The following is a 26912-nucleotide window of genomic DNA, read 5'->3' on the forward strand; positions in this document are numbered from 1 at the left end:
CCTTAACAAGCCCACAGTAGTTGTCTCCCAGGTTTACAATCTGTATTTCAATGCTGACAAAAACTGAGCACATCTTCCGCCAAGATGCAATATAGCTCAAATTACCGCCCATTGGTCACACTTCTCAGACATGTTTTACCCACATTGGGCTTATTTTAGATGTCCTCTACAATTCAGCCCAATGTGGGCGAAATATGTCAGAGGACCGTGACTGATGGGCAGGGATTTGAGTTGAAGCCTAGCTTTCATTTACGGGAAAATTGGAGTTTAATACAGTGTGACGATACTTATATGCTACTGTATGTTGAACCTTTTCTACTTGCTTTATCCTGGGTTCACACTTATGCGACATGAGCTCCCAATGTCAGAGCGTTTGTCGTACGACGTGTGAAAATCAATGTTTCCCCATGAGAGGTATCTTAACTGGTCCGAAACAGGTCGCTCTGACTTTGAAAATGCTATCTGCACTTCTTTGATCCTACTTTAATGATATTCAATGGGCTGAAAAGTAGGATAAAAGTCAGACCAAAGTAGGATCCTTGTCCTAACCATCTGACTTGTGACATCTGACATTGTGTTTACAGCAGCAGTAAAAGGAATTTGTCATACTGGGATTGTTTTGATTGGTCAAAGGACAGGTCAGACTATCACAAAGTTGGATCAAAGTTGTCTCCTATTCATTCAAGTCGGATGAATGTAGTACTGATGTCGCAGAGCAAAGTAGGATGACGGTTGTATCAATGTCGTGTAGTATCAGTGTGAACTGCAATATCTACTGTACAGTTGCGAGCATCCCTGGTCTTCCTCAGGCTGACAGGCTTAGGGCTCTTTCACACGGGCGGCCCGTTCAGGTCCGCCTGCCAGTTTTTTAGGCGGACCTGAACGGGCACTCCATGCTCCTCTATGGAGCCGCGGATGTCAGCGGTGACATGCCCGCTGACATCCCACTCTCTCCGATCCGCCAAAGTGTGACGGAGGAAAAACCTACTTTTTCATCTGTCTGGCGGATCGGGTGAACACGGACAGACGGTCCGTGTTCATCCGATCCCCCCCATAGGGGAGAGCGGAGAAAATACAGGGCAGTCCCTGCACAGTGTGCGAGGACCGCCCTGTCATCCGCCGGCTCAGCGGGGATCAACGGAGCGATCCCCGCTGAGCAAGCAGAGGTTCACGGGGCGGATCATTACGGGGCCTTAGTGTGATGGTTTAGCAAATGAAACCTCTCTTTATCCCAACACCTGAGGGTGTAACACCACAGGTGAGTCCCATCTGTCCAGATCGAGAACATTTAGACTGGACAGATCAGATCCAATTTAACCCTGTATCGGTTCAAAGAGAAGTTGCCATTCCGGAGCGCATTTACCTTTGTCGTTTTTATTGAAATTGGTGGAAGATTGGGAGCCATCTCTCCATCTACATTGAAAAGAAGAGAGGGGAAGTAACCCACCCAAAGTTTTGGTGTGTGTGTGTGTGTGTGTGTGTGTGTGTATGTATATATATATATACATACATACATACATCAAAACTTTGGGTGGGTTACTTCCCCTCTCATATATATATATATATATATATATATATATATATATATATATATATATATATATATATATATATATATATATATATATATATATATATATATATATATATATATATATATGACCTTGCATTATTGCAGACAACTGGGCAACACTTCCCCACTGCCATTCAGGGCAAGGTTGAATATAACTAAACCTTTGGCTCTCCAAACTTTAACGCCTCAATTTTTTCACTTCATAATTGTACTGCTAGTGAGGTAGAATGTTTAAGAACCTCCAAAATTACTCTAAATTGAAGATGTTTGCCTAAGATTCTTTTAGTATGTTGGCCTCCTGCCTGCTCCATGGTGAGTTTCAGAAATTAAAATACACTTTACTTTTGTAATCTGTAATTGCGAGTGAGTGTGTCTGATGAGAGATGGGGATATAGATATATATATATATACATTTTTGTGATTTGGTATTAGTGTTTTTGTTTCTAAATGGTTTATTTTATTTTTCCAGACACGATCACTTCATCTCCAGTAGTCTTAGTACCTCATCCCCTTCCTTATTTGATGGAGCAGTGATTAGCACTGTGACTACTGCCACAAAGAAGCATTTCTCTGTCATCTTGAATCTCTTGGGAATGTTGCTTAAAAGAGACAACCTTAACCAGGATGCCAGGTAAACAACCAATATTTTCTTGGTTGTGTGACATACCTATAAATATTGTCTATTGCCTGATAATATGTTAACGGGGCACATTTCCTGCTTTGAAAACATTTGGTTTGCCCTATTTTTGTATGTATTTTTTTTCTTCTTCTTGTGACTTGAAATATAAATACAGTTCATATAGAAAGTATATACCCCTATTTCCCTTTTAAAGCTTTCATATTTTGTCAGCGTAAAACTATCTGAAAAGTGGGCGTAGGAGCTGTAGTTCCCAGTAATGTGGCCACTGTGAGCGTGTGTGATCACTGTGCATTTTTGGTGAACATCCTACGGTTTGCAGATTTATAGCTCGATACTTTCTAGCTGATCTGTGCTCATTGACCCGCCACCCATGTCCTCTCTCAGCCAGACAGGTCGGGGATCCCACACTGACCTCAGTCAGGAGGGGAGAGGCGGCCTGCCCACTGCATCTGTCGGGCCGAGAGAGGTGATGGGCGGCGGGTCAATGAGCGCAAATCTGCGCTCTGTAAACAAGGTATATACAGAATAATTTGTATTCAGCACAGTCACATGGGGCCATTACAGTAAAAAAAATTATTGTAGTACAAATAGTAATTTAAGCAGCTGGATGGGAGGGGGCGGCACGGACACGGAGCTGACAGGCAGGGAGGGGGAAGATGACGGAGGAGAGGATACAGGAGACAGAGAGCAGGGCTGCGGCTGACGGGAGGCGCGTGTCCCGACAACAGTGTCAGGTATATTGTGGTCATTGTACAGGGGGAGGGTAGAAACTGGCAGGATCAGCCAGGTATTACAGGGGGGCAAATTACACAGCACAAGCGCTGTGCTGTATAACATGCTTTATATAAATAGGACCTTTTATTTTATTTTTTTTGGGGTTAACCGCTTTAATCTGTGAAAGCAAGCAATACTTAAACATCTCTATGTAGCTTGAAATAATTGGGACTGTAATTTATAGGTTGTATCTATAGTATAAACCAGCGGTTTTGGCTGTATAGTTGGCCAAGGGGCAGAAAGAAATTATTTTCATAACTCCAACTTGATTGTCGCTGGTCACAGGGGTGGGGGGTTAAATTTCACTGCCAGTGACCAGTGCAGGGGGGGGGGGGGTTAAAACTTTCACTGAGAATCAATTAGGGTTGTCCCGATACCACTTTTTTAGGACAGAGTACAAGTACCGATACTTTTTTTTCATGTACTCGTCGATACCGATTACCGATACTTTTTTTTACATGTCCCCACAAATGCAGCCACCATGACGTAGGCCCCTACCCCCCTCGCCGCATAGTTAATCAGCGCGGGGAACATTACAGCTGTCATTTAAATAGCTGTGTGTTCCACACCTCGTCATATATAGCCCCTCCCCCTTGTCCGGGCATTTTGATAGACAGATCACCCATCCAATCCAAACAAGGGCAAGGGGCCATATGTGACGAGGCGCGGCGGGGAACACACAGCTATTTAAATGAAAGCTGTAATGTTCCCTGCGCTGATCAACTAGACGGCGGGGGGGGGGGACTTGGCTTTTTCTTTGAGGACTGCTCTGCTCTCCGCCCCCTCTCCACCCGATCTCTCTCTCTCTCTCTCTCTCTCTCTCTCTCTCTCTCTCTCTCTCTCTCTCTCTCTCTCTCTCTCTCTCTCTCTCTCTCTCTCTCTCTCGCGCAAATGCTCAGTATCGGGACAACCCTAGAATCAATATATGGGGGGGGGGGTTTAACTTTCACTGTCACTGACCACCAATGTGGACAGTGTAAATTGCGCTGCCTGACCAGCAATAGTAAATGCAGGGTCGTGGGTTTAGTGTAGAACACGGGAGTTCAGTGTTGCATTTACATTTATTCATTCCAGCAGAGGTCATTTGTAGTGATTGACCACATCTGTGTTTTGATATAATCAACATGTTGGTACAGTAAGTCATGAGAGCCCATTGTGAAAGGCTTCCTCTACTGATGAGCAGAGTACACAGGTTCTGACTTGTAAATCTGTATCTCAAATGCCCCTTTTGCTTTCTTTCTCTAGGAAACTACTAATGGTGTGGGCTTTGGAAGTTGCCGCGCTTATGAAGAAATCTGACACTTATGCTCCCTTATTCTCACTACCATCTTTCCACAAGTTCTGCAAAGGTCTACTGGCAAATAGTAAGCTCTGTTGTGTTTTTTTTTATTTATTTTTTTATATGGTTAAACCTTCACTTTTATGTTGCCTTCTAAAAGTCGGCATATGTGACTAAACTTCACTGAAAAACGAAAAACTTTATTTACCTTGCAATAGGTCTTTCTCTGCACTGCAAGGGTTAACCGATTATTCTGCCTATGGAATGATGGCTACATTTTTATATACTTGCTTTAATCCTTGCTCCTGCAGCTTACTCTACTCTGCACGACTGGTCCCCATTAGGCTGCTTCTCCTTGCTTCCTGACCTGTCACAGCTCCCCAATGTCATCCTGTACATTGCAGGACCAGCAGTCTTGCACTGTAGGTAAGATCCAATTCCTGCCCTCCACAACCCAGAACCTTAAACGGTGAAGGAGGGTACTGTCTGCCTGGGAGCAAAGAATAATGTAAATATATCACCTTACTCCTCATCCTGTAGGCAAAAGGATTGCTTAAGTCCCGAAAGTTCAATTTTTACTATATTAGGGCTTTTTTTTAGTTGCTATTTAGCTCCATGTCTAAAAGGAATATTGCATGTTTTTTTTAAAAACCTTTTACATTTTTATTTTCCTTTTTTAATACACGTTATAATTACCTGCTCTGTGCAATGGTTCTGCACAGAGCCTCCTCTTCTGGTGTCCCACGTTGCTTTTTCTGGCTTCTCTTGCCAACTGAGTGCTCTCCCTAGCTAGCTTGGGGGGGAGCTCACTCCATCCATAGACACAGACAATGGGGCTTTGCACTGTCAATGGCTTGGTTGCTCGGGGGTGGGTATCTTTTGAAACTAAAGGTTTTTTTTTGTGAAAAAAAACTTCTAAGGCTTTAGAACTACTTTTAAATTATGTTAAAGGGGTTGTGTAAACCTTCGTGTTTTTTCACCTTAATGCATCCTATGCATTTAGGTGAAAAAACACTTTGCACTGTCCGGCCCCCCTGTTTTACTTACCTGAGCCCCAAACTTCAGTGGGGCGCGGTACCACGTCGCTCTCTTCATTGGATAGATTGTTAGCAGCGCAGCAGTTGGCTCCCGCTGCTGTCAATCAAATCCTATGTTGCGGGGTCGAGTCATACACTCGGCTGCTATGAACGCTAACTGTATGACACGGGAGTTCGCCTGCAAGGTAACCCACTCGGGAGAGAGCTTCCCACAGGGGGTTATCTGTTGCCGGGAGGAGCCGCGAGAGCCGCCGTGGGACCCCAGAACAGGAGGATCGCGGACACTCTGTGCAAAACGAACTGTACAGTGGAGGTGTATGATGTGTAAAAAAAAAAAAAAAAATTATAATTTGTCACCACATTTAAAGTGACACCAACTGTTCACTTTTTTTTTTTTATCTCGCCAGCTCTTTATGAAGATGTGAACATTAGCCTGCAGGCCTGCAACAGCCTTCATATTTTGTCGTCCTCTTTACCAGAAGACCTGCTTCAGAGGTATGGTCATAGGTTTCCTCAGTAGACTTTTTGCCACAGTAATGCTATTCTTGAATTCTATAAACTTTGACCTTTTCTGCTCAGTTTGCTTAATTTGGTTTGTCTTTGGTTAAGTCAGCATGTTATACTGTCGGCACTGTTGCAGTTTGTTTGGTATAGCTACATGAGAATTGTACATTTTAATAGGTGTATGAAATTAAATTAAGAGGAATGTTATTTAAAAACAAATTAATATTAGAGTAAAACACTTGTGTGTTTTTGTTTTTATTAATCCAAACTTGACTAGTTAAACCATGCATGCTCCGTCTTGTGTGCATTTTGTCATTTTCCCTGCTTGTGTTAGGCATTAATGTTCTAAGAGACGCTGCAGACCTAACACAGAAGGAAGGCACAAATTTCTTTATTTTTGTATGGCATTCCCTCCCTAGTTTTCGATTTTCAGAGAATGGGTGTATTTGGCTTTTTGTTAGCTTGCTAAAGTAGAGTTCCACAGGTTTGTCTTAAAAAATAAACTGAAAGGACAGCATTAATATTATGTAAATATTGCGTTCAAAGTGGACCCAATCACGTGAGTATATAAAAAAAAAAAAGCATCAGGCGACACTGGAACTCTGCTTTAATGTTGCTGTGGTCATACGCCATCTAGATAAACACTTTAACCACTTACCCCCCGGACCATATTGCTGCCCAAAGACCAGAGTACTTTTTGCGATTCGGGACTGCGTCGCTTTAACAGACAATTGCGCGGTCGTGCGACGTGGCTCCCAAACAAAATTGGCGTCCTTTTTTTCCCACAAATAGAGCTTTCTCTTGGTGGTATTTGATCACCTCTGCGTTTTTTTATTTTTTGCGCTATAAACAAAAATAGAACGACAATTTTGAAAAAAATGAATATTTTTTACATTTTGCTGTAATAAATATCCCCCAAAAATATATAAAAAAACATTTTTTTTCCTCAGTTTAGGCCGATACGTATTCTTCTACATATTTTTCGTAAAAAAAAATCGCAATAAGCGTTTATTGATTGGTTTGCGCAAAAGTTATAGCGTTTACAAAATAGGGGGTATTTTTATGGCATTTTTATTAATATTTTTTTTACTAGTAATGGCGGCGATCAGCGATTTTTTTTTTTTCGGTATTGCGACATTATGGCGGACACTTCGGACATTTTTGGGACCATTGGCATTTTTATAGCGATCAGTGCTATAAAAATGCATTAGATTACTATAAAAATGCCACTGGCAGTGAAGGGGTTAACACGAGGGGGCGGGGAAGGGGTTAAGTATGCCTGGGTGTGTTCTTACTGTGGGGGGGGGGGGGGTGGCCTCACTAGGGGAAACACTGATCTTCTGTTCATACATTGTATGAACAGAAAATCAGCATTTCCCCTGCTGACAGGAACGAGAGCTGTGTGTTTACACACACAGCTCCCGTTCCCCGCTCTGTACCGAGCGATCGCGTGTGCCCGGCGGCGATCGCCTAGGAGAGCCACCTTGTGGACGTATTATGATGGTGCGGCGACGGCAAGTGGTTAAAAGATGACTTTTTTTGCATGATCTTATCTAAATTGATAACGATACACAAATGTTTTGCCTACCCTTAGGTGCATTGATGTGTGCCGTGTGCAGCTTGTCTCCAGTGGAATTCGGCTAAGACAAGCTTTTGGGAAACTCTTGAAGTCTATTCCATTGGACATTGTTTTAAGGTATTGTATTATTGACCTTGCATGTATCTTGTCTCCTAATAGTAAGAAATGTGCAATAGCTTTTATTTAAAGGGGGTTGTAAAGGTAAAACAAAATCGCTAAATAGCTTCCTTTATCTTAGTGCAGTCCTCCTTCACTTAACTCATCCTTCCATTTTGCTTTTAAATCTTTTTAAGTCCTTATTTCTTCTGAGAAATCCTCACTTCCTGTTCTTCTGTAACTACACACAGTAATGGGAGGCTTTCTTCCTGGTGTGGAGAAAGCCTCTTGAGGGGATGAGCAGGAGTGTCAGGACGCCAACTAATACACAGCTCCTTTCTCTATCTGCAAAGTAGAGAGCGTCCTGCTCACCCTCCCCCCTCAAGAGGCTTTCCTTTACACCAGGGAGAAAGCCTCCCATTACTGCGTGTAGTTACAGACAGAAGAACAGGAAGTGAGGATTTCTCAGAAGAAATAAGGACATTTAAAAGCAAAATGGAAGGATGAGGTAAGTGAAGGAGGACTGCACTTAGGTAAAGGAAGCTATTTAGGGTAAATTCTTTTTATCTTTACAACCCCTTTAAGTTTATAAAAGCCTGTCTAAAATTCAAAACCAAAATTCACTGTTTGCTAATTGTACATCACAGCGCAGAGAGGAGTTAATAGTATGGGTTGTGCTGAAACCTTTAAGTGAATGGAAACTGCCCAGAAAAAGCCAGGAATCCTTTCTCAGGCATAACCCTTTCAAGCTTGGCTAAGCCTCGTGTGTCTGTTTTTTTTTTTTGTGCTAGTTTTTGAAGGTGATGGATGCTTTCCAGAATCTCTCTGAAGATCTATTTTTATTTTTTTGTTTTTTGGACTTTTTTCTATATCTTTGGGTCTCTTCCTAATACCCCTATCTGGACTAGTCACTACTGATGGCAGGCCAAGAGTGACTGCTCCCTGACACCTTTTAATGCTTGCCGCTCAGCACTGGATTTTGTGGGCATTGACCTACAATGTATAGCGTATTTGGAGATCTTGCAGGCAGGGTGCTCTACAGGTTCAGGGCAACAATCCTCCGGGAGGGGAATCTAATCAGTAAATGCCCTGTAAGGCGTGCATTTTATGATGGGGCATATTTAGGTTTGCTAGGTCAGGTAGCATAGACTGGCACGTGACTCTGTGTTTGTGGATTTGTGGCAGCCTCTCTTAGTGTTTTCCCTATCTGTGGTCTTTTAGAGTGCAGGGGGGCATCAGGACATTTATTTTTGTCCTTGTTGTCAATTGTCGTCCGCCCCTTTCCGCGTTCCCCGCGCGCGCTCCCTTGGACACAGCCAATCACAGATCGCCGTAAAGGCCAGTCGGAGTGGCCGTTTGCTAGGCGATCTGTGCGGCCAATGAGAGATGATCTCATATGTTTACATATGAGATCATTTCTCATTGCCGGCTCTCACAGACAGCGGTGCTGTCAGGGAGAGAGGAGACCGATCTGTGTCTCTTGTACATAGACACAGATCGTTCATCCCCTCAGTCACCCCCCTCCCCCCACACAGTTAGAACACTATATAGGACACACATTTAACCCCTTCCTCACCCCCTAGTGTTAACCCCTTCCCTGCCAGTCACATTTATACACTAATTAGTGCATATTTATAGCTCTGATTGCAGTATAAATGTGAATGGTGCCAAAAGTGTCCGTCATAATGTCGCAGTCGCAATAAAAATCGCAGATCGCCGCCATTACTAGTAAAAAAATAATAATAATTCTGTCCCTTATTTTGTAGGCGCTATAACTTTTGCGCAAACCAGTCCCTTATTGCGATTTTTTTTTTTTTTTTTTTTCTAAAAATATCTATCGGCCTAGACTGAGGATAAAAAAAATGAAAAAATAAAAATTTAGCTATTTATTATAGCAACAAGTAAAAAAAAATTTTTTTTTTTTTCAAAATTGTCACTCTATTTTTGTTTATAGCACAAAAAATAAAAACCGCAGAGGGGATCAAATACCACCAAAAGAAAGCTGGGGAAAAAAGGACGTAAATTTTGTTTGGGAGCCACGTCGCACGACCGCGCAATTGTCAGTTAAAGCGACGCAGTGCCGAATCGCAAAAAGTCCTCTGGGCAGGAAGGGGGTTTAAGTGCCCAGTAAGGAAGTGGTTAAAATGGAAAAGGCTGGTCAGCTATTTTGTGTCCCCTTCACTTCTAAAGCAGTGTTGGCAGTGAAATCCTAAACCGCATCTGCCTGATCTCCTTCATCCTGCCTTCCGCATCCACTAACCAAACGCACTTCTGTCCATCAGGGCACAGCAAGTATATGGGCAGGTGTATTTTTGGGAGGGTGCTGTCACTTTAGTGTTTTGAAATCTCAGTTGAGTGCCTACTTCCTGCTGGGTTACAGGGCTCGGCAAGCAAGCAGAGAGGTGGGGAGGACAATGGGGACTCCAACATTTCTTAAAGTATAGAGGTCCACCTGCAAATTTCTCCCTGAAATGGCTTCAGATTATGGGTCATATTGGCTCTCAATCCCTGCCCTTAGCTAGTATTTCAGCAGCCATTTTTGGAATGTGAGATCAGCTCTTGGTGGTTCTCGCTAGTTTGGGGCGCAAATGTAGGTGTTCTTCTTCCCCTCCCCCCTCATTGCAGGTTAGTGAAGCTTTGGGGTAAGTTTCTCTGGAGGAGGAAGTGGAAGATCAGGAATCCTTCGTAGAAGAGTCCTCTTTAAGAGGTGTGTTTTTTTTTTTTTTTTTTTCCCAGTTTCATACTTGCCTAGGTGGATGCAGTCGGTCCGATGCTGCATCTGTCCCCTGGCGCCTCTGCACTGAGAACCGAGTGATCAAACATTGCCGATGGCACTGTTCTAACCGCTCCCAGAGGAGAGAGCTGCAGAGTGTCAATCAGCAGCTCTCCGCCCTGCTCCCTCCTGAGCGGTGAGCGATTGTCTCAGTCTCTGAGACTGGTGTCAGTCCAGGCACCTGACGGATCCAGACTCCCATTGTCAGGATGATGCGGTGCCTGGATTTATTTCTGCGACGTCAGCGAAGAGCACTTCTGTGATCCATAGGAGAAGCCCAGCCAAACAAGCTATGGCTGGACTTCTCTTTCAAGAGAAATCTCAGGGTCCAAAGTTGCCTCAGACGGATACCTGGCACATGCATCCTAAGGTCAACTCCAGTTTGGCGTGAGAGGTGGTTGGGCTCACCAACACTGTGGGGTTGGTTTACTAAAGGCAAATAGACTGTGCACTTTGCAAAATGCAGTTGCACTTTGCAAGTGCAATTGATCCAGAGCTTAGTAAATGTTTTAAATTATTTTTATTGTTTTCACATAAAATATTAAATAAGCAGAAGAAGCTCTGCTGACTTCCATCATCCAATCATGTGCAAGCAAAATGCATTTTTTTTCTTGCATGTGATTGGGTATTTGCAAAGTGAAGATTTACCTCACTTACCAAGCTCTGGAACAACTGCACTTGCAGAGTGCACAGTCTATTTGCCTTTAGTAAATCGACCTCTGTGTGCCTAGAAGAGAATGTAATGGGCCGCTCTATGCAATATCGTTGTACAAAATGGCTAAGTAACTTTAGCTTTTAAAAAAAGACTTTGGGACCTTAAAGTCTGGACAAAGCAGATGCTCCTTTTCAGAGAGCCAGATTCCGAAGTTGTCTGGGTCTGCAGTGTGGTGTCCAGAGGATACAGCTGGAATTTTTCTCTTCACACGTTATGTGCTTGAGCTTGCCTTCAGATCCATGAAAGAACGCTTTTTTTTGCAGCTCTGGAAAAAAAATACAGTCCCAAGGGATTATTGCACCTGTGCTGTTAGAGGAGAGGTTACAAGGTTTTTATGCCAACCTGTTTCATGGTTCCCAAGCCGAACTGAGATGTCCAGTCTATCCTGGACCCCAAGCTCCTGGAAACTCAAATTAATGATGGATTCTTCCCGGTCAGTGATTGCTTTGTTTCATCAGACTTCCTGGCTTCAGTTGACCTCATGTTTGCCTACCTACACGTCCCATATTTCTAGTCTTGCCAACGATGTCTGCACTTTGCAGTGGAGGGCTACCGCTGCCAGTTGGGCTCACAAGGTGTCCATGCATCACATGGTGTTACCAAGCTGTTGGCTATGGTTTTGGGGTGGTTTGAGAATCCAAGGAATTCCAACTGTGGGTTACCTGGATGAATTTCTCCTATGAGAGCAATTGAATCAAAGACTGATGCACAATGTCCACATGACAGTACAAACTCTGGAAAATTTTGGCTAGGTGCTAAACATTCAGAATTTGGCCTTGATTCTGACTTGATGACTGAAATACTTGGGTTTAATCCAGGGCTGTGGAGTCGGAGTCGAGGAGTCGGGGGAAATTTTGGGTACCTGGAGTCGGCAAACAATGCACCGACTCCGACTAAATTTAGATTGGAATAAAAAAAAAAAAGCAAGTTTAAATGTCCCAATTGACAAAAAGTTATAATTAATGACTTCTCTACTGTAAGAATAAAGACCAATGCATGCAGTGCCTCACGTAACCGCAAAACGAACACGTTAAGTGACCGTGAAGAAGCATGCTTTTCATGTGCTTCACTATATGGCACGCAACGCACAATTAGGAGCTGCAATACTTATACTTTCCATAGTGTTGTGTTCTGCTTTTACAGGGAACGCAGCGTCCATGTGTAACCTAGCCTCTCACTGATAAGGGATTAAAGGGTCACTAAAGGAAAAAAATTGTTTTGCTGAAATGACTGTTTATTGGGTATAGAGACATAAAAGTTAACCGATTCCTTTTAAAAATGATTAAAAATTGAATTTAATCTATCATATAATGTGCCTCTAGTTCACTTTCGGTTTTAAAAGGTACATACAGGGCTTTTTTTCAGGGGGAACTTGGGGGAACTCAGTTCCACCACCTCTGGCTCAGACCTTTGGTGCCTGCTCACCACAATCACTTATAAACACAGAAGTCTGGTTTCTGTGTTTACAAGTGACAGCTCTGCACTCTGTGTGTAACCCCCTAAACTCTGCACTCTGTATGTAATGCAATCCTGGTATTTAATGCCCATTTAGACCCTTCTACTGTTTGTGAAATCTGAACAGGGTCGTGGTTGAGTTCCTGCACCTATTTTCTGAGAAAAAAAGCTCTGGGTACATACATGAAGTTCCGGGTGAGAGGTGAGTCGGGAAGACTCACAGAACAAAAACAAACAAATCCAGGGCAGTGTTTTGTTTTTAAAATTAATCTGATTGGTTCTGAGGAGTTTTAGACGCACAGTAATGACAGCTTAGACCACCGTGAGAAAACTCCCAGTACCATGGTTATAAGGAAACAGGCAACCAGGAAGTGTGGAGATCACAGCAGAATTATGAGGACATGAAACCAGTACTGCAGTAAGGTAAAGGAAGCTATTTAGCTTAAAAAAAAAATTCCTTTAGTGACCCTTTAAATATGTTTTTTGCAGGACTAGAGAGTGAGACACTTGTATAAGTGAAGGGAATGGAGGGCCAATAGTTCAAGACTGAGCCCTGGTTCACACTGGGCTGCGGGAGTGAAGCCGTGCGAGTTCAGCTGAACTCGCACGATTTCACTCCCGCCGGCAGTCCCGATTTCGGCCGCGATTTAAGAGACATCTGTGCAGGTTTCTGCACAGATGTCTATGTAAATCGCGGCCCGAAATCGCAAAAAGTAGTACAAGAACTACTTTTTGAAATCGGTGCAGCGCCGCAGATGCGGCGTCGCACCGATTAGGACGGCGCCATTGCCGACAATTGGAGGCATTTGAGATGCGATTTCACATGTGAAATCGCATCTCAAATCGAATGAAATCGCACCCAGTGTGAACCTGGGCTGAAGCTGTAAACCATTGGAAAAACTGCTGTCATTTAGCTAAGGCTATAAAAACTTGTAAACTCCGATTGTTATCTTAAACTTTAAACATGACTATGGGATTCTCCTAGGAAAATCATGTTTTAGAATAAAAAACTTTGTTTTCATTGTGTTTGTCTTTTGCTTAAACTGTGCAATACAGTAGACTGTTGGCTTCCCAGCCAGTAGTAGGTTGCGTTTCTTTCCCTCAAGGAATGTATAAAATACATTCGCATATTAATACAGAGGAGTCGGAGTCGGGGAGTCTGAGTCGGGAGTACATAAAACTGAGGAGTCGGAACATTTATCTACCGACTCCACAGCCCTGGTTTAATCTGGACACATCTCGGCCATAAATACTGCTGCAGAAGTGCCTGTCTCTTTGAGCCCAGGTAGGGTTTCTAAGGACATTGGAAGGTCCCTTGATCCGGATGTGCTGGCAAAAATGGTAATCGCCTTTGAGTCAATCTCCTCTGTTTCACTTTAGCGGTCTGCAGCTCAATGTCCTGTTGGTTGGTATGGGTCAAGTGTTGGAAGTCCTTGGATCAGCCAGTGCATTTGACTTCCAAAACCAATGTGGCTTTGGAATATGGAATGAAGAATGAAAGTTGCCTATTAAAATCCTTGAACTTCAGGCAATTCAGCTGGCCCTCTCACGCAGTGGTCTGTCGGCCTTCAGGGTCTCCCTGTAGGGTTGTAGTCTGACAATGCTAATGTGGTGGCATACTTTATCAATGAGGGGCAATTTGTTATGGGTGGGTAAACAGGCTGGCTGGGGATCGTCTATCCTGAAACAGAACCTGCTGTGCGTACAAGCCAGCAGTATTGGAGATTTACATAGGCTTTTTGAAGCCGCTCTGAGGTGAGAGGCTTGTGGAAACAAAGCACATAGTTTCTTCTGCACGCATGCACTGCGGGATCTATTGGATTCAATTATTGATTGGAGCACAGGAGCACTTTTGGAAGATTTATTGTGGATTGAAGCACTTTATTCACTTTTGAACATTTCTATCTGATTTTATGCACATATATTTGGATTATTGAGTGTGCACAGTGACTCGCATTAATTATCTATTTTTTATCTGCTTTTATTTTGCATGTTTCTGTCTATTGATGATAATATTATATATTTTCGGTTGTTATAGCTGTCGATTTGACCTATCACATATTTACCTATTCTATTAGTGTTTATCAGCACCCTTTTATCATATATATTTAATTTTTTTATATATTTATTTTTCTACTAATTGGTTGGTACTTGTTTTACTACCAATTGGATCACGTTTCACATTATTATCACTCATTTCACCCCCCTCATCATCCCATAGATCGAAGGTGGGCGATATTTTATTAGGAGTGAAACACATTTTTTTGGCTCACTAGATTCATTTTTATCATTTATGCCATGAACATTTGGATTAATACATAAGCAGGATTTTGGATTATATTTATATTTTAATTTATTATGTTATTATATTGATTATTAGCAAGCGCCATTACCCCCCTTATTTATCAATTATTACCTGTGCGTGAGCACTTATTGTTGTGGCTGCTGCTTAGGGTTAATTTTCTATTTTAATTCAAATTGCTCTAGTTAGTGTGGTTTGCACATTAGTTCCCCCCATTATTCAAATTTGTTATGCTGCTCAGGAAGAAGTAGAATTAATCTATAATTAGGTGGATCTTAATGTTCTGGCTATCTCTGCTGTCCACATTCTGACTTGAAAGATTGGCAGGTAGATTTGAAGTTTGCAGAAATTTGTGGCGGGGGCAGCCAGATTTGAATCTCTTGGCATCCAGATTCAACAACGAGCTGGACAAGTTTGTGTCCTGCACCAGGGATCTTCTGGACATTGTGGTGGATGCACTGGTGACTGCTTTTTTTGATCTATGTTTTCCCTCTAAGTGGTGGAAGGCTTTCCGGGATTCTGATCGCACTGGTCTGGCCAAAAGGAATATGGTATGCAAACATTGTAAACCTTGTGGTAGTCGAGTCGTGGGCTCTTTCAGGTCGGCTGTTCCTGCTATCTCAGGAACCAATATTCCATCCTGCTTTAAGGTCACTGGCTTTGACAGTGTGGCTGTTGCAGCCCAAGTGCTGAGAGACGGGGAAGTTTCAGATTTTGTAATTCCTAACCACTCAGGGCTTCCCCCCCAGGAAGGTGTACTGTCGTATTTGGAAGGCTTATTTCATTTTGTCTGAAATGCATTAGTTCCATCCTCTACAGTACATCATAGAGCATAGACAGGCTGCATCCACCTAGGTAAGTACAGATCTTTAATAATCCCCAAACCCATACTTCTCTTTTAAAGCATATCATCCATAATGGCCTTATTCCATTAATACAGTTTGTCTGATTGTGACCACACCCACTCACTGTTAAGCTGGCTATACACGCTTTGATATTTGGCACGTTCAAATATATATTAAAAGAAAGGTGTTTGTTTTTGTTTTTTTCTCCCATCTTTTGCTAGTCATACCTATCTCTGGTGAATGCAGCATCAAATCGATGCGGCATCTGTCCTCCGGTGTCTCTGCACTGAGAACCGAGCCACCGAACATTGCCGAGGGCTTGGGTCTAACTCCACCCTGAGCAGAGCAATGCTGACTGTTGGTCAGCTTTGCTTCTGCTGTACTTCTCCACACTCATTGGAGCGCTGAGCTGTGGAGGGGCAGGGAGCGGCTCTCTCAGTGGCTCGCTGAGACAGCCATCAATCAAGGCAGCTGGCGGATCCAGACTTGGAAGTCATGATGACGTGCTGCCTCGACTGATGCCAGTGACGTCAGCTGAGAGAGGACTTCAGACAGCTCTCTGCTGAAAACGGGTCACAGGCGTGCAAAGCGAATTGCATTCCTGTGACCCAGAGGAGAAGCCCAGCCTAAAAAGCTCAGGCAGGACTTCTCCTCCTTTTTAATCTTATAGTGGAATCTTTTCTGTAATGTTCTGCTTTCTGTAACCAATGTCAAACTAACCTGTTAATTTTATTTTTTCTACAAATAAAATACATTTGTAAAATAAATTTGGCCGGTTCAACAGGGACTGACTGTATTTCAATTTATGTATGGGCACTGTGGTTGAACAGAAGTCGATCTGATTGATTTCTGTTGAACCCTACTGCTGGAAAATTTCTGCACGATTCTTACTGCAGTCCTAGAGGAAAGAAAGAAAAAAAGAAAGAAAAAAAAAAATGTGTGTGTGTGTGTTGTCACCCTAGGACAGGAATTTTTAGGGCTACATAAAATGAAGGTGAGCAAAACAAGTAACTGGTAAGCATGCAGTGCCGTACAGGCAGAGAGCAAACAACTCCATTGATTTCTTTCAGTATCAACAGGTATTTTTATTTTTTAACTTCCCGATGATATTGCAAATGAGTAGTTCATCGTGTAAACACTCATTTTATTTTCTAATATACTGTATTATGTATTTGTGTGCTTTTTCCATTTTCCTTGCTGTACTCCTCATCTTTTTGTGAGGCATTTGCCCAGGTTCTGTTTTTGTGTCTGCATTGCAGAATGAGGATTAGTAGCAAAGATTTTTAACGATTTAGCACAATCCACTTCATTAATTTTATAATTATTTCCTGACTACTTATTTGACACCCTTATTACTTGTGTTTCTTCCAATGTGTGAACTGCATGCAACTATTTTTCCTTTACAGTAACACCAATCACATAGAAATGCAAGAAATTTCGACTGCAATAAGAAACCACATGAGCAAATCTCCCTGCAACACATTCCACCCTCAAGACTTCTCTGATGTCGTCAGCTTTATTCTGTATGGGAGCACTCATAGATCAGGGTAAGCTTACTTTGTTGCAATTATGGTGTCTTAATATACATGGTGATGGAAATTTACCCTGAAGCATATGCTGCTACACTTGCTGGCTAATGCATCTTACAAATATAGAGACGTTCTATACTTGCGAAGATATTTTAAATTGTATTAGAGTGGCACGATTCTGGCTAAAATGAGAATCGAATAACATCCTCTTTCACATTAAACAAAAAATTGGGCTAACTTTACTGTTGCGTTTTTTTTTGTTGTTTTTTTTTTATTCATTGAAATGTATTTTTCCCCAAAAAATTTAGTTTGAAAGACCACTGTGCAAATACAGTATGACATAAAATATTGCAACAATCACCATTTTATTCCCTAGGGTCTCTGCTAAAAAAAAAGTGTATATATATGTTTGGGGGTTCCAAGTAATTTTCTAGCAAGAAATTCAGATTTTAACTTTTGTAAGAAAGAAGTGTCAGAAAAAGGTTTAGACTTTAAGTGGTTAAACTTCCTTTATTCACATAGACGTTTTATCCCTTTGATCTAAGAAGGAAGAGTTATCATTTTTCTATTTATCTACTAGCACAGACAGTTAAAAACAGAGTGAGCAGAGAAGTCTCTGCACTTGTTACATGAAAGAATCCGGAAACTCTGCAATAGAGATCGTGAGGGGGTGTTGAATCGAGATCATGATTTTTTAACGATTAATTGTGCAGCTCTAGTATTCATATCATACAATCCCTTTGACATTTAAGGATGCTTAGATTAAACTAGGACATCAGCTTTATTAAATTCCCTTACCATGATCAAAAATGTAGCTGAAATTTCTGATTTGGGCTATACAAAACCATTATTCCAAGCTCTTAAATATTAGGGATTTGTGTTTTATTTTAGTTTCCTGAATATTTTCTTTATCGTACATCGCAGGTCACAGAATTAGTAAATTTTTAGACCAATGGGTTATGCTTCATCTTCAGGTGATTGGACACTAGCAAAGCTGAAAACCTAGCCCTGCATAGCTCCGCCTACTCTCAGCATACCTTCAATTAGGGGTGCACCAAAATTTTGGTACCGAAAATGAAGAAAGCACAAGGCCGAAAACAAATGCAGAAAATTTAGTTTTTAATATATATATTTAACGGTTTAATTGATATGAATTTATTGTTGACCATTATTGGCACCTTTTAGTGCAAGAAAGGTCAAGAAAAATGCAGTCGTCTGCAGTCTCTGACCATCTCTTGTGTCATGTCTGCAGTCCTCTTGCTTAAACTTACACACTGCTAATAATATTGGCAACATTTCATTCAGTGCACCTCTAGCAGACATGGTCAGAGACTGCAGACATAGTACAGGAGATGGTCAGAGACTGCAGACATGATACAGGAGTTAAATGCAGCCTGCCAGTGCCCAGCAGCCCCACCAGTGCCCATCATATGCAGCTTGCCTGTGCCCGCATCAGCAGCGATCTCCGTGTGTCACGGAGCTCGATTTGAATTTCCCGGGTCCCAAGAACAATGTCCCGCCTCCTGTAATCACGTTGCGCTGATTCAATGTCCCATCACACTGTTACTGCAGTCGAGCAATTCAGCACTGTGAAACACGGAGATTGCGGGGAGGAGGGACTGGAGGACTGGCACGCCAGGATGACACTCTCGCAATGGGTAGCACCCAGGGTGGACTACGCCTCCCTTTTGGTATTGCTTGTCTTTTTTTTTTTTTTTTTTTTCTTTCTTTCATTCATTTTGCAAAGACTATCCCCAGTTGGGGGTACTGTAAGGTAATTTCAGCCTCTCGCCTTGGCCAGGACATTGTTCTTCTCTCCCGATTTACTGAAGCTGACAATGGAATGAAATATTTTATTCATTACTTGGCTGTAGTTTTTGCTATGTGTGTCTACCTTGAAGCCACGACTTCCATTAGAATGGGCTGACACTTCAATCGTGGCTCCCAGATCAATTTTTTAGGTCTACTTTTTCTTTATTTCTGCAAGTGCCTTTTGTTTTGTTTTTCAGCATTATGCATCCCTCAAGTTTTTGGCCTTTTCACATGTTCTCCAAATTTTACAAAGTGGATGTTTAGGCCTCCTCTGATGCCATCTTTCGGCATAAGGTCCATCAGAGAGCCCTCTGAAATGCTGACCATCCTCAGTATGTTTTCTGTTTTTTTTTTCTGATGTCCACCCCTCAGACTGCTCAGTTCCTACAGTCTTTAAAATCCTGTGTCTCTCAATGAACAAGAACATTTTATTTTTGTACTTGCCATAAAATTCAGCTCAGTGATTGCGCACAGGTATCGTACCACTGTGACAATGGTCATGTTCTTTTCAACTGTTTTTTTTTTACAAAAATGGAGGCATGCTGGGACTAGGAGGGATTATTCCACTAGGACTGTGGGTTGTTTTTTTTTGCCAGTGTCTTAACTTCTTCTATAGGCAGCACTATAACCCAACAGTCTCTGAATTATATCTCCTAAAACTCCATAAAATGTATTTTATAAGTACAAAAATACCATTATTTGATCTTTTTGTTTCTCTGTAGAAAGGACAATTGGTTGGAGAGGCTATTTCACAGCTGCCAGAGGCTTGATAAACGTGATGCTTTACTCATTCCCCGTAATCTGCTGAAGGCAGATGCTGTCTTGTGGCAGTGGGCAGTGTGGGAGGCTGCTCAGTTCACGGTCTTGTCTAAATTACGGACTCCCTTGGGAAGAGCACAAGATACGTTCCAAACTATTGAAGGTATTGTGTTAATTTTTTGGGACTGTGTACTATAATTTTATTTTTTTTCAGGTACTTGAATAATGCTGTCAATTTACGCAGCGCTTTACATATACATTATACATTTCACATCAGTTCCTGCCCTCCAATGAGCTTACAATCTAAGGTCCCTAACTCACATTCATACATATACATACTAGGGCCAATTTTAGACCGGATTTAATTGACCTACCAGCATGTTTTTGGAGTGTGTGAGGTAACCCACACAGGCACAGGGAGAACATGCAAACTCCAAGAAGGTAGGGTCGTGGTTGGGATTTCGAACCAGCGACCCTTTTGCTTCTAAATGTTTTCAATTCTGTGTTTTGGCTTTCTGTCATTTTAGAATTCAACGGTGCAGTCACACTTTGGCTGGTTAAACTGAACCATGCCAGAGTTTTTTATTATCTCCCCTTCCCTCACTGGTCTCCAGTTGACACTGGAATATAAGGAGGTATTCCTGCACACTACTCTGCTATTCAGACCAGGCGGCAAGGTTTTGCGCTTTTTTTTTTTGTGTGTGTGGGATGTCAAAATGCAGACCTGTTGCAGATTTTCACAGCTAATGAGATGGCTGTGTTTAAAGGCCAAGTTCACCTTTGAAGCTTGTTAAGCCTCGTACATACGATTGTATTTCCCAACAGGAATTGTGTGTTGACAGCCTGTTGGTGGAAAATCCAACCGTTTGTACGCTCCATCGGACAATTGCCGGATTTTCCATGGATGGACAAATGTTGAATGACAGGCTTTCAAATTTTCAGAGGACAAGTCTGTTGGATTTTCCGAACGTTCGTACAAAAGTACAAACATGCATGCTCATAAGGTGCCCAAAGGGTGGCGCTAAAGAGCTGAAAAACCATGTAGTACGTTACTAGGTTCGTGTTTGTTGGCCGACAATTGTTTGCCGTCGTTTGTATGCAAGACAAGTTCCCGGCCAACGCCCTTTGGACAAAAGTCCGAGGCTTTGTCCACAGAAAATCCGATCGTGTGTACCAGGCTTAACATTTATATTTAGGGTATAATATGTTCCAACAGATCTCACCCATTGGATCTGTGAATGAATAAACTACAAGTCCGATGTGCCACTGCAGCAGATGGCATGTAGTTCCTAATAGATTAAGAGTACACTGTGAGCCTACTTGTAGCGCATTTACACTTCCTCTATCTTCCTGCGTGAAAGTCTGTATGAAGGTATTGGCAGAAAGTTGGAGGACATGGCTCCGGGAGTCTTGACATTGCACCTCCAATCCACTGATTGTGTGCCCAAAGCTTTGCAGGGTCTTGTGGGGAAAAAAATTATTAATGCATGTGTTTTGGGGTTTTTTAATAGGTGAATTTACTTTTTTCATTAAGGCCTCATGCACACAAGGGCCCAGATTCACGTAGAATCGGGCAAATCTGCAGCGGCGTAACGTATGACATTTACGCGTTACGCCGCCGCAAGTTTTACGGGCAAGTGCTTGATTCACAAAGCACTTGCCTGTAAAGTTGCGGCGGCGTAGCGTAAATCCCCCGCCACAAGCCTGCCTAATTCAAATGATCCGGGTAGGGGGCGTTGATCATTTAAATTAGGCGTGTTCCCGCGCCGAACGTACTGCGCATGCGCCGTCCCTAAAATTTCCCGACGTGCATTGCGCTAAATGACGTCGCAAGGACGTCATTGGTTTCGACGTGAACGTAAATGGCGTCAAGCCCCATTTACGGACGAGTTACGCAAACAACGTAAAATTTTCAAATTTCGACACGGGAACGACGTCCATGCTTAAAGCGGGGGTTCACCCGGACATACAACTTTTTACCCTTAGATTCCTGCTCATTTTGTCTAGGGGAATCGGCTATTTTTTTTTTTTAATCAAAGCTGTACTTACCTTTTTAGAGAGCGATCTTCTTCGCCGCTTCCGGGTATGGGCTGCGGGACTGGGCGTTCCTATTTTGATTGACAGGCTTCCGACGGTCGCATCCATTGCGTCACGATTTTCCGAAAGTAGCCGAACGTCGGTGCGCAGTATAGCGCCGCACCGACTTTCGGCTACTCGTGACGCGATGGATGCGACCGTCGGAAGCCTGTCGGAAGACTGTCAATCAAAATAGGAACGCCCAGTCCCGAAGACTCATACCCGGAAGCGGCGGAGAAGATCGCTCTCTAAAACGTTAAGTACAGCTTCGATTTTAAAAATACTAGCCGATTCCCCTAGACAAAATGAGCATCAATCTAAGGTTAAAAGTTATTTTTAGGGTGAACTCCCTCTTTAACATTGGCTGCGCCTCCTAATAGCAGGAGCAACTTTACGACGAAAACTACAACTGCAGAGAACGATGAAGGACATGCCAACAACCAATTACGTTTAGTGCTCCTTCTCCAATATCTGGAAAACCTAGACAAACTGATGTACAATGCCTATGAAGGATGTGCCAATGCATTAACCTCCCCTCCTAAGGTTAGTAGATAAAGGGCTAAAGCTTTTAGGCCTGGTTTAGTGCGATTTCAAGATACAGCTTCAGTTGCTCAGAATCACAATAAAATGAAAATTTGCATTATTTTCAGTGGTCCCTGTTCATATCAATGTAGCGCAGTGCGTTTTTTTGGGAAATGTACTTTTGGTGCTGTTGCAGCAAGATGTTGGCCCTATATATGTATAAAATCCAGTTTCTTACAAACTTGCGCAAACAATGTAAAAAACTACCGCCGGGCGCACGTACGTTTGTGAATCGGCGTAAGTGGGTAATTTGCATACTCTACGCTGAAAACTACGGGAGTGCCACCTAGCGGCCAGCGTGAGAATGCACCCTAAGATACGATGGCGTAAGAGACTTATGCCAGTCGTATCTTAGGCTAATGTCTGCGTATCTAGCTTTCTGAATACAGAAAGTAGATACGCGCAGATTTGAATTTACGTGGCGTATCTATGGATACGCCGGCGTAAATTCTATCTGAATCTACCCCAAGATGTTTTTGCAGCTGCTTGTAGACAGGGCTGTGGAGTCGGTAGATAAATGTTCCGACTCCGACTCCTCAGTTTTATGTACCTCCGACTCCGACTCCTCTGTATTAATATTCGAATTTATTTTATACATTCCTTGAGGGAAAGAAACGCAACCTACCACAGGACTACTGGCTGGGAAGCCAACAGTCTACTGTATTGCACAGTTTAAGCAAAAAACAAACACAATGAAAACAATCAAGTGACTGGATAGTAGCAGCAGGCATAAACATCAGGAACAGGATCTTTACCAGTTCAAAAATACAGACCACATTATTTGGTTGTTTTAGAACAAAAACAAAGCTTATCTATAATGAACCAAAAACAAAATCTGTAAAACCTAGAAATGGTTTATAATAATCTTGAAATGTAGTTATAGGCTTAGCAAATGCAAATCAATTCAATGTAGAGTTCTAAGGAAGAGAATTGCCTCTGCCAGATCCTCTTTCATAGAGGCTCTTAAGTCAGACTTTATTATTTTTAGGGCTGAAAATAATCTTTCGACACTGACTTGGGTGGGTGGCATTGCAGTAACTATTCTGGCCACATCACTAACGATCTCTGGATAAACAAGGATGGCTTCTTCAACAGTAAGTTTTGATGAGCGATCATACTTTTCAACTTCTTTTAGTGCTTTATAAAACTCCTGTTGGAATTTTTTTATTTGGACACTTACTGGTTCTCTAACATGCGTTCCCTGTAAAAGCAGAACACAACACTATGGAAAGTATAAGTATTGCAGCTCCTAATTGTGCGTTGCGTGCCATATAGTGAAGCACATGAAAAGCATGCTTCTTCACGGTCACTTCGTGTTCGTTTTGCGGTTACGTGAGGCACTGCATGCATTGGTCTTTATTCTTACAGTAGAGAAGTCATTAATTATAACTTTTTGTGAATTGGGACATTTAAACTTGCTTTTTTTTTTTTTTAATTCCAATCTAAATTTAGTAGGAGTCGGAGTCGGTGCATTGTTTGCCGACTCCGACTCCAGGTACCCAAAATTTCCCCCGACTCCGACTCCGACTCCACAGCCCTGCTTGTAGAGGTGTTGGGTGTATTTTTTGCCATCCCTTTAAACTTCCCTGCATGATGGCCTATGTGTCCATGTACACATAGGCTTTTAAAAGGGGCTTTTAGAGGTGTCCAGGAGCAATGATATTTTGGCAGATAAAAAGTGTGATGCTTGTCAACATGTCTAATGGCGTGTTTACGCTAGGCGCGTTTAACGTAAAACTGGCCTAAATGCATTACACGCTTTTGCAAGCACCAGGCACTTTTGATGCCGAAAGGCTTCTAGCAGAGTTTGCAAAATGTCCTATGTGCATGAGGCCTAAAGGTGAACCTGGCCTTTTAATTGTGAACAGGGCCCATAGAAAACATTGGTTATACAACAGGTATTCGGTTAATGATGTCTACAGCAAATTTACTTTTTTATTTATTTTTTGTCTATAGGCATTATTCGAAGCCTTGCAGCCCACACTCTAAATCCAGACCAGGATGTTAGTCAGTGGACAACTGCAGAGAACGATGAAGGACATGCCAACAACCAATTACGTTTAGTGCTCCTTCTCCAATATCTGGAAAACCTAGACAAACTGATGTACAATGCCTATGAAGGATGTGCCAATGCATTAACCTCCCCTCCTAAGGTTAGTAGATAAAGGGCTAAAGCTTTTAGGCCTGGTTTAGTGCGATTTCAAGATACAGCTTCAGTTGCTCAGAATCACAATAAAATGAAAATTTGCATTATTTTCAGTGGTCCCTGTTCATTTCAATGTAGCGCAGTGCGTTTTTTTGGGAAATGTACTTTTGGTGCTGTTGCAGCAAGATGTTGGCCCTATATATGTATAAAATCCAGTTTCTTACAAATGAAGCATCAGAAATGCACTACAAGATCTCCAGCAGTGTGAACCTAGCCTCACAGGAAGTCCATTTGTTAAAACAAAGGAGGTTTTTAAAGCAGAAAATAATCTTCCTGATCTGCTTACAGATTGCAATAGTTGCTACAGGAAACTGTGTATTCTGTCTTCTAATTTAATATGTAAACCCAGGATTTCATAATCCTGATATGTGCCTGCTGTACCATGTAGTTGTATGAAAAAGTATCCTAGTCTCTAGCATTACTTCCTTTGTGTGAAGTCCCTGGTGTTGCTACTAGTCCCTCTGCTTTCCTGTTAAAAACTAACCATGCTAAGCAGGGAGAACACACCATGGTCAGTTCTCTAGCTATGCTGGGAACTCTGCCTGCTCTCCGCCAATGGTCAGACTTATCCTGACGAACACCCCCTGCACAACCTTTCACTATGAAGATAAGTGTGCTGCGGTTTCTACTTGCCCTGCTCTTATGCAGCTGGGAACAGAGGGAATGTGATCACTTATTAAAAAAGGAGAAAAAAGTGTTTTTATAAAAAAGTTTTTCTTTCTTTTTTTATATATTCTCTACAAAAATATATTTTTGCTTTTCATTTCTGTTTTAAAACTGAATGTGGTGTTTCACAAGGTTGAGGGTTTGTAATAACTTCAAGGCTAAGTTCACACTGGCGTTAAAAGCGGGTGTTTGAGAGGTGTTAAAAATGCTTCTCAAATGCCTATGAACAAGATACAATCACACTATTAAAACCTGAAGCGTTCGCATCCCGTCGCTTCAAAATTGAACCCTCATGTCGAGTTAGGAGATTTTTTGAAGCCTTTAAATGCCTCCCATTTAAGTCTATGATAACGCCTCGTAAATGCTCTGGCAGGGCGTTAAGATTAGTTAATTTACTGTAATGGAATTTGCATTTGTGGAGCTGTTTTAACGTGCCTTTAAAGTGGTTGTAAACCCACTTTTTGTACTTTTACCTACAGGTAAGCCTATAACCAGGCTTTACCTGTAGGTAAGGAGAAAATCTCCTAAACCTGCACGGTTTAGGAGATATTCCCCTCGCAATGCGCTGCTGCGCATGCGCAGGGGGGATCTACGGCGAAAGGACCGGCAGCCGCCGGACCTTGCCGAGTTTTAAATTTAAAGCGCGGGAGTGACGTCATCGCCGCTCCAGCCAATCACAGCGCTGGAGCGGCGATACCCGGAAGACATGCCGAGGCAAGATGAAATCTCGCTCGGTGTGAACCAGGTAAGTGCTACGCACCTCGTTTCGAGGTAAGTATTTTCATAATGAGCTAATATGCGGTGCATATTAGCTCATTATGACTTTTCCCTTACAGGAGGAAAATATATATTTTTTTTTTTCATGCGGGTTTACAACCGCTTTAATGCTCATTAAAAAATGTTTCAAAACTGCACATAGGGCATTTGAGTACCATTTTTAACTCATCAACGCTTGTAAAATGCCAGTCTAATGCAGCTCAGCGAAGCTGGCCCCCCTACAATCGGCACAAATAAAAACTCAAGTGCGTTTCTTTAGTGCTACGTTTGTGCTGTTTTGTGCTGCGAAAATTTACATTTGTGCTGCTTTTATTTTGAAGATATTATAAATTGTTTTTTCCAGACTATGACATCACCTAGCCCCCTTACAACAGCCAAATGGCACACAACTGGTCTCGTTGCTTAGTGCTATGTTTGAGCTGTGTAAAGTTGGCTCCCCATGTTTGTAAAACCTGAATAAAAATAGACCATTCGTTATCGTCGAAATTTTAGCAGCACAAAACAGCACAAACATAGCACTAAAGAAACACACTTTGTTTGTTTTTGTTTGTGCTGATTGTAAGGTGGGCAAAGTGAGTGGAGTTTGAAAAAAATAAATAAACTGTTATAACTTAAAAACCATAACGGCACAAATAAAAATGTTAGCAGCACAAACCAGCACAAAAGTAGCACTAACCAACGAGACCAGTTTTGTGCCATTTGGCAGTTGTAAGGGGGCTAGGTGATGTCATAGTCTGGAGAAAAAAATTGCTAATATCTTCAAAATAAAAGCAGCACAAATGTAAATTTTTGCGGCACAAACGTAGCACTAAATAAACGCACTTGAGATTTTATTTGTGCTGATTGTAGGGGGGCCAGCTTCGCTGAGCTGTCTAATGCCCATACTAAAGCTTATTAACGGGAGTCTAATGCCAATACCAATGCTATAGGAGC

General features: G+C 42.2%; 1 protein-coding gene across 2 annotated transcripts in view; it reads left to right on the top strand.

The window, feature by feature from the left end:
• Positions 1 to 26912, top strand: part of SMG1 (SMG1 nonsense mediated mRNA decay associated PI3K related kinase) — a 233206-nt gene that overhangs the window by 66085 nt on the left and 140209 nt on the right. For both annotated transcript variants that reach the window (XM_040356901.1, XM_040356902.1), the window contains exons 15-21: positions 2043 to 2204; positions 4233 to 4351; positions 5711 to 5798; positions 7402 to 7503; positions 16979 to 17119; positions 19636 to 19835; positions 24287 to 24483. In XM_040356901.1, coding sequence (XP_040212835.1) covers positions 2043 to 2204; positions 4233 to 4351; positions 5711 to 5798; positions 7402 to 7503; positions 16979 to 17119; positions 19636 to 19835; positions 24287 to 24483 — 1009 coding nt within the window. The remainder of the gene's footprint in view (positions 1 to 2042; positions 2205 to 4232; positions 4352 to 5710; positions 5799 to 7401; positions 7504 to 16978; positions 17120 to 19635; positions 19836 to 24286; positions 24484 to 26912) is intronic.

Source organism: Rana temporaria, chromosome 6 (assembly GCF_905171775.1).
Source record: "Rana temporaria chromosome 6, aRanTem1.1, whole genome shotgun sequence".
Classification (NCBI taxonomy): domain Eukaryota; kingdom Metazoa; phylum Chordata; class Amphibia; order Anura; family Ranidae; genus Rana; species Rana temporaria.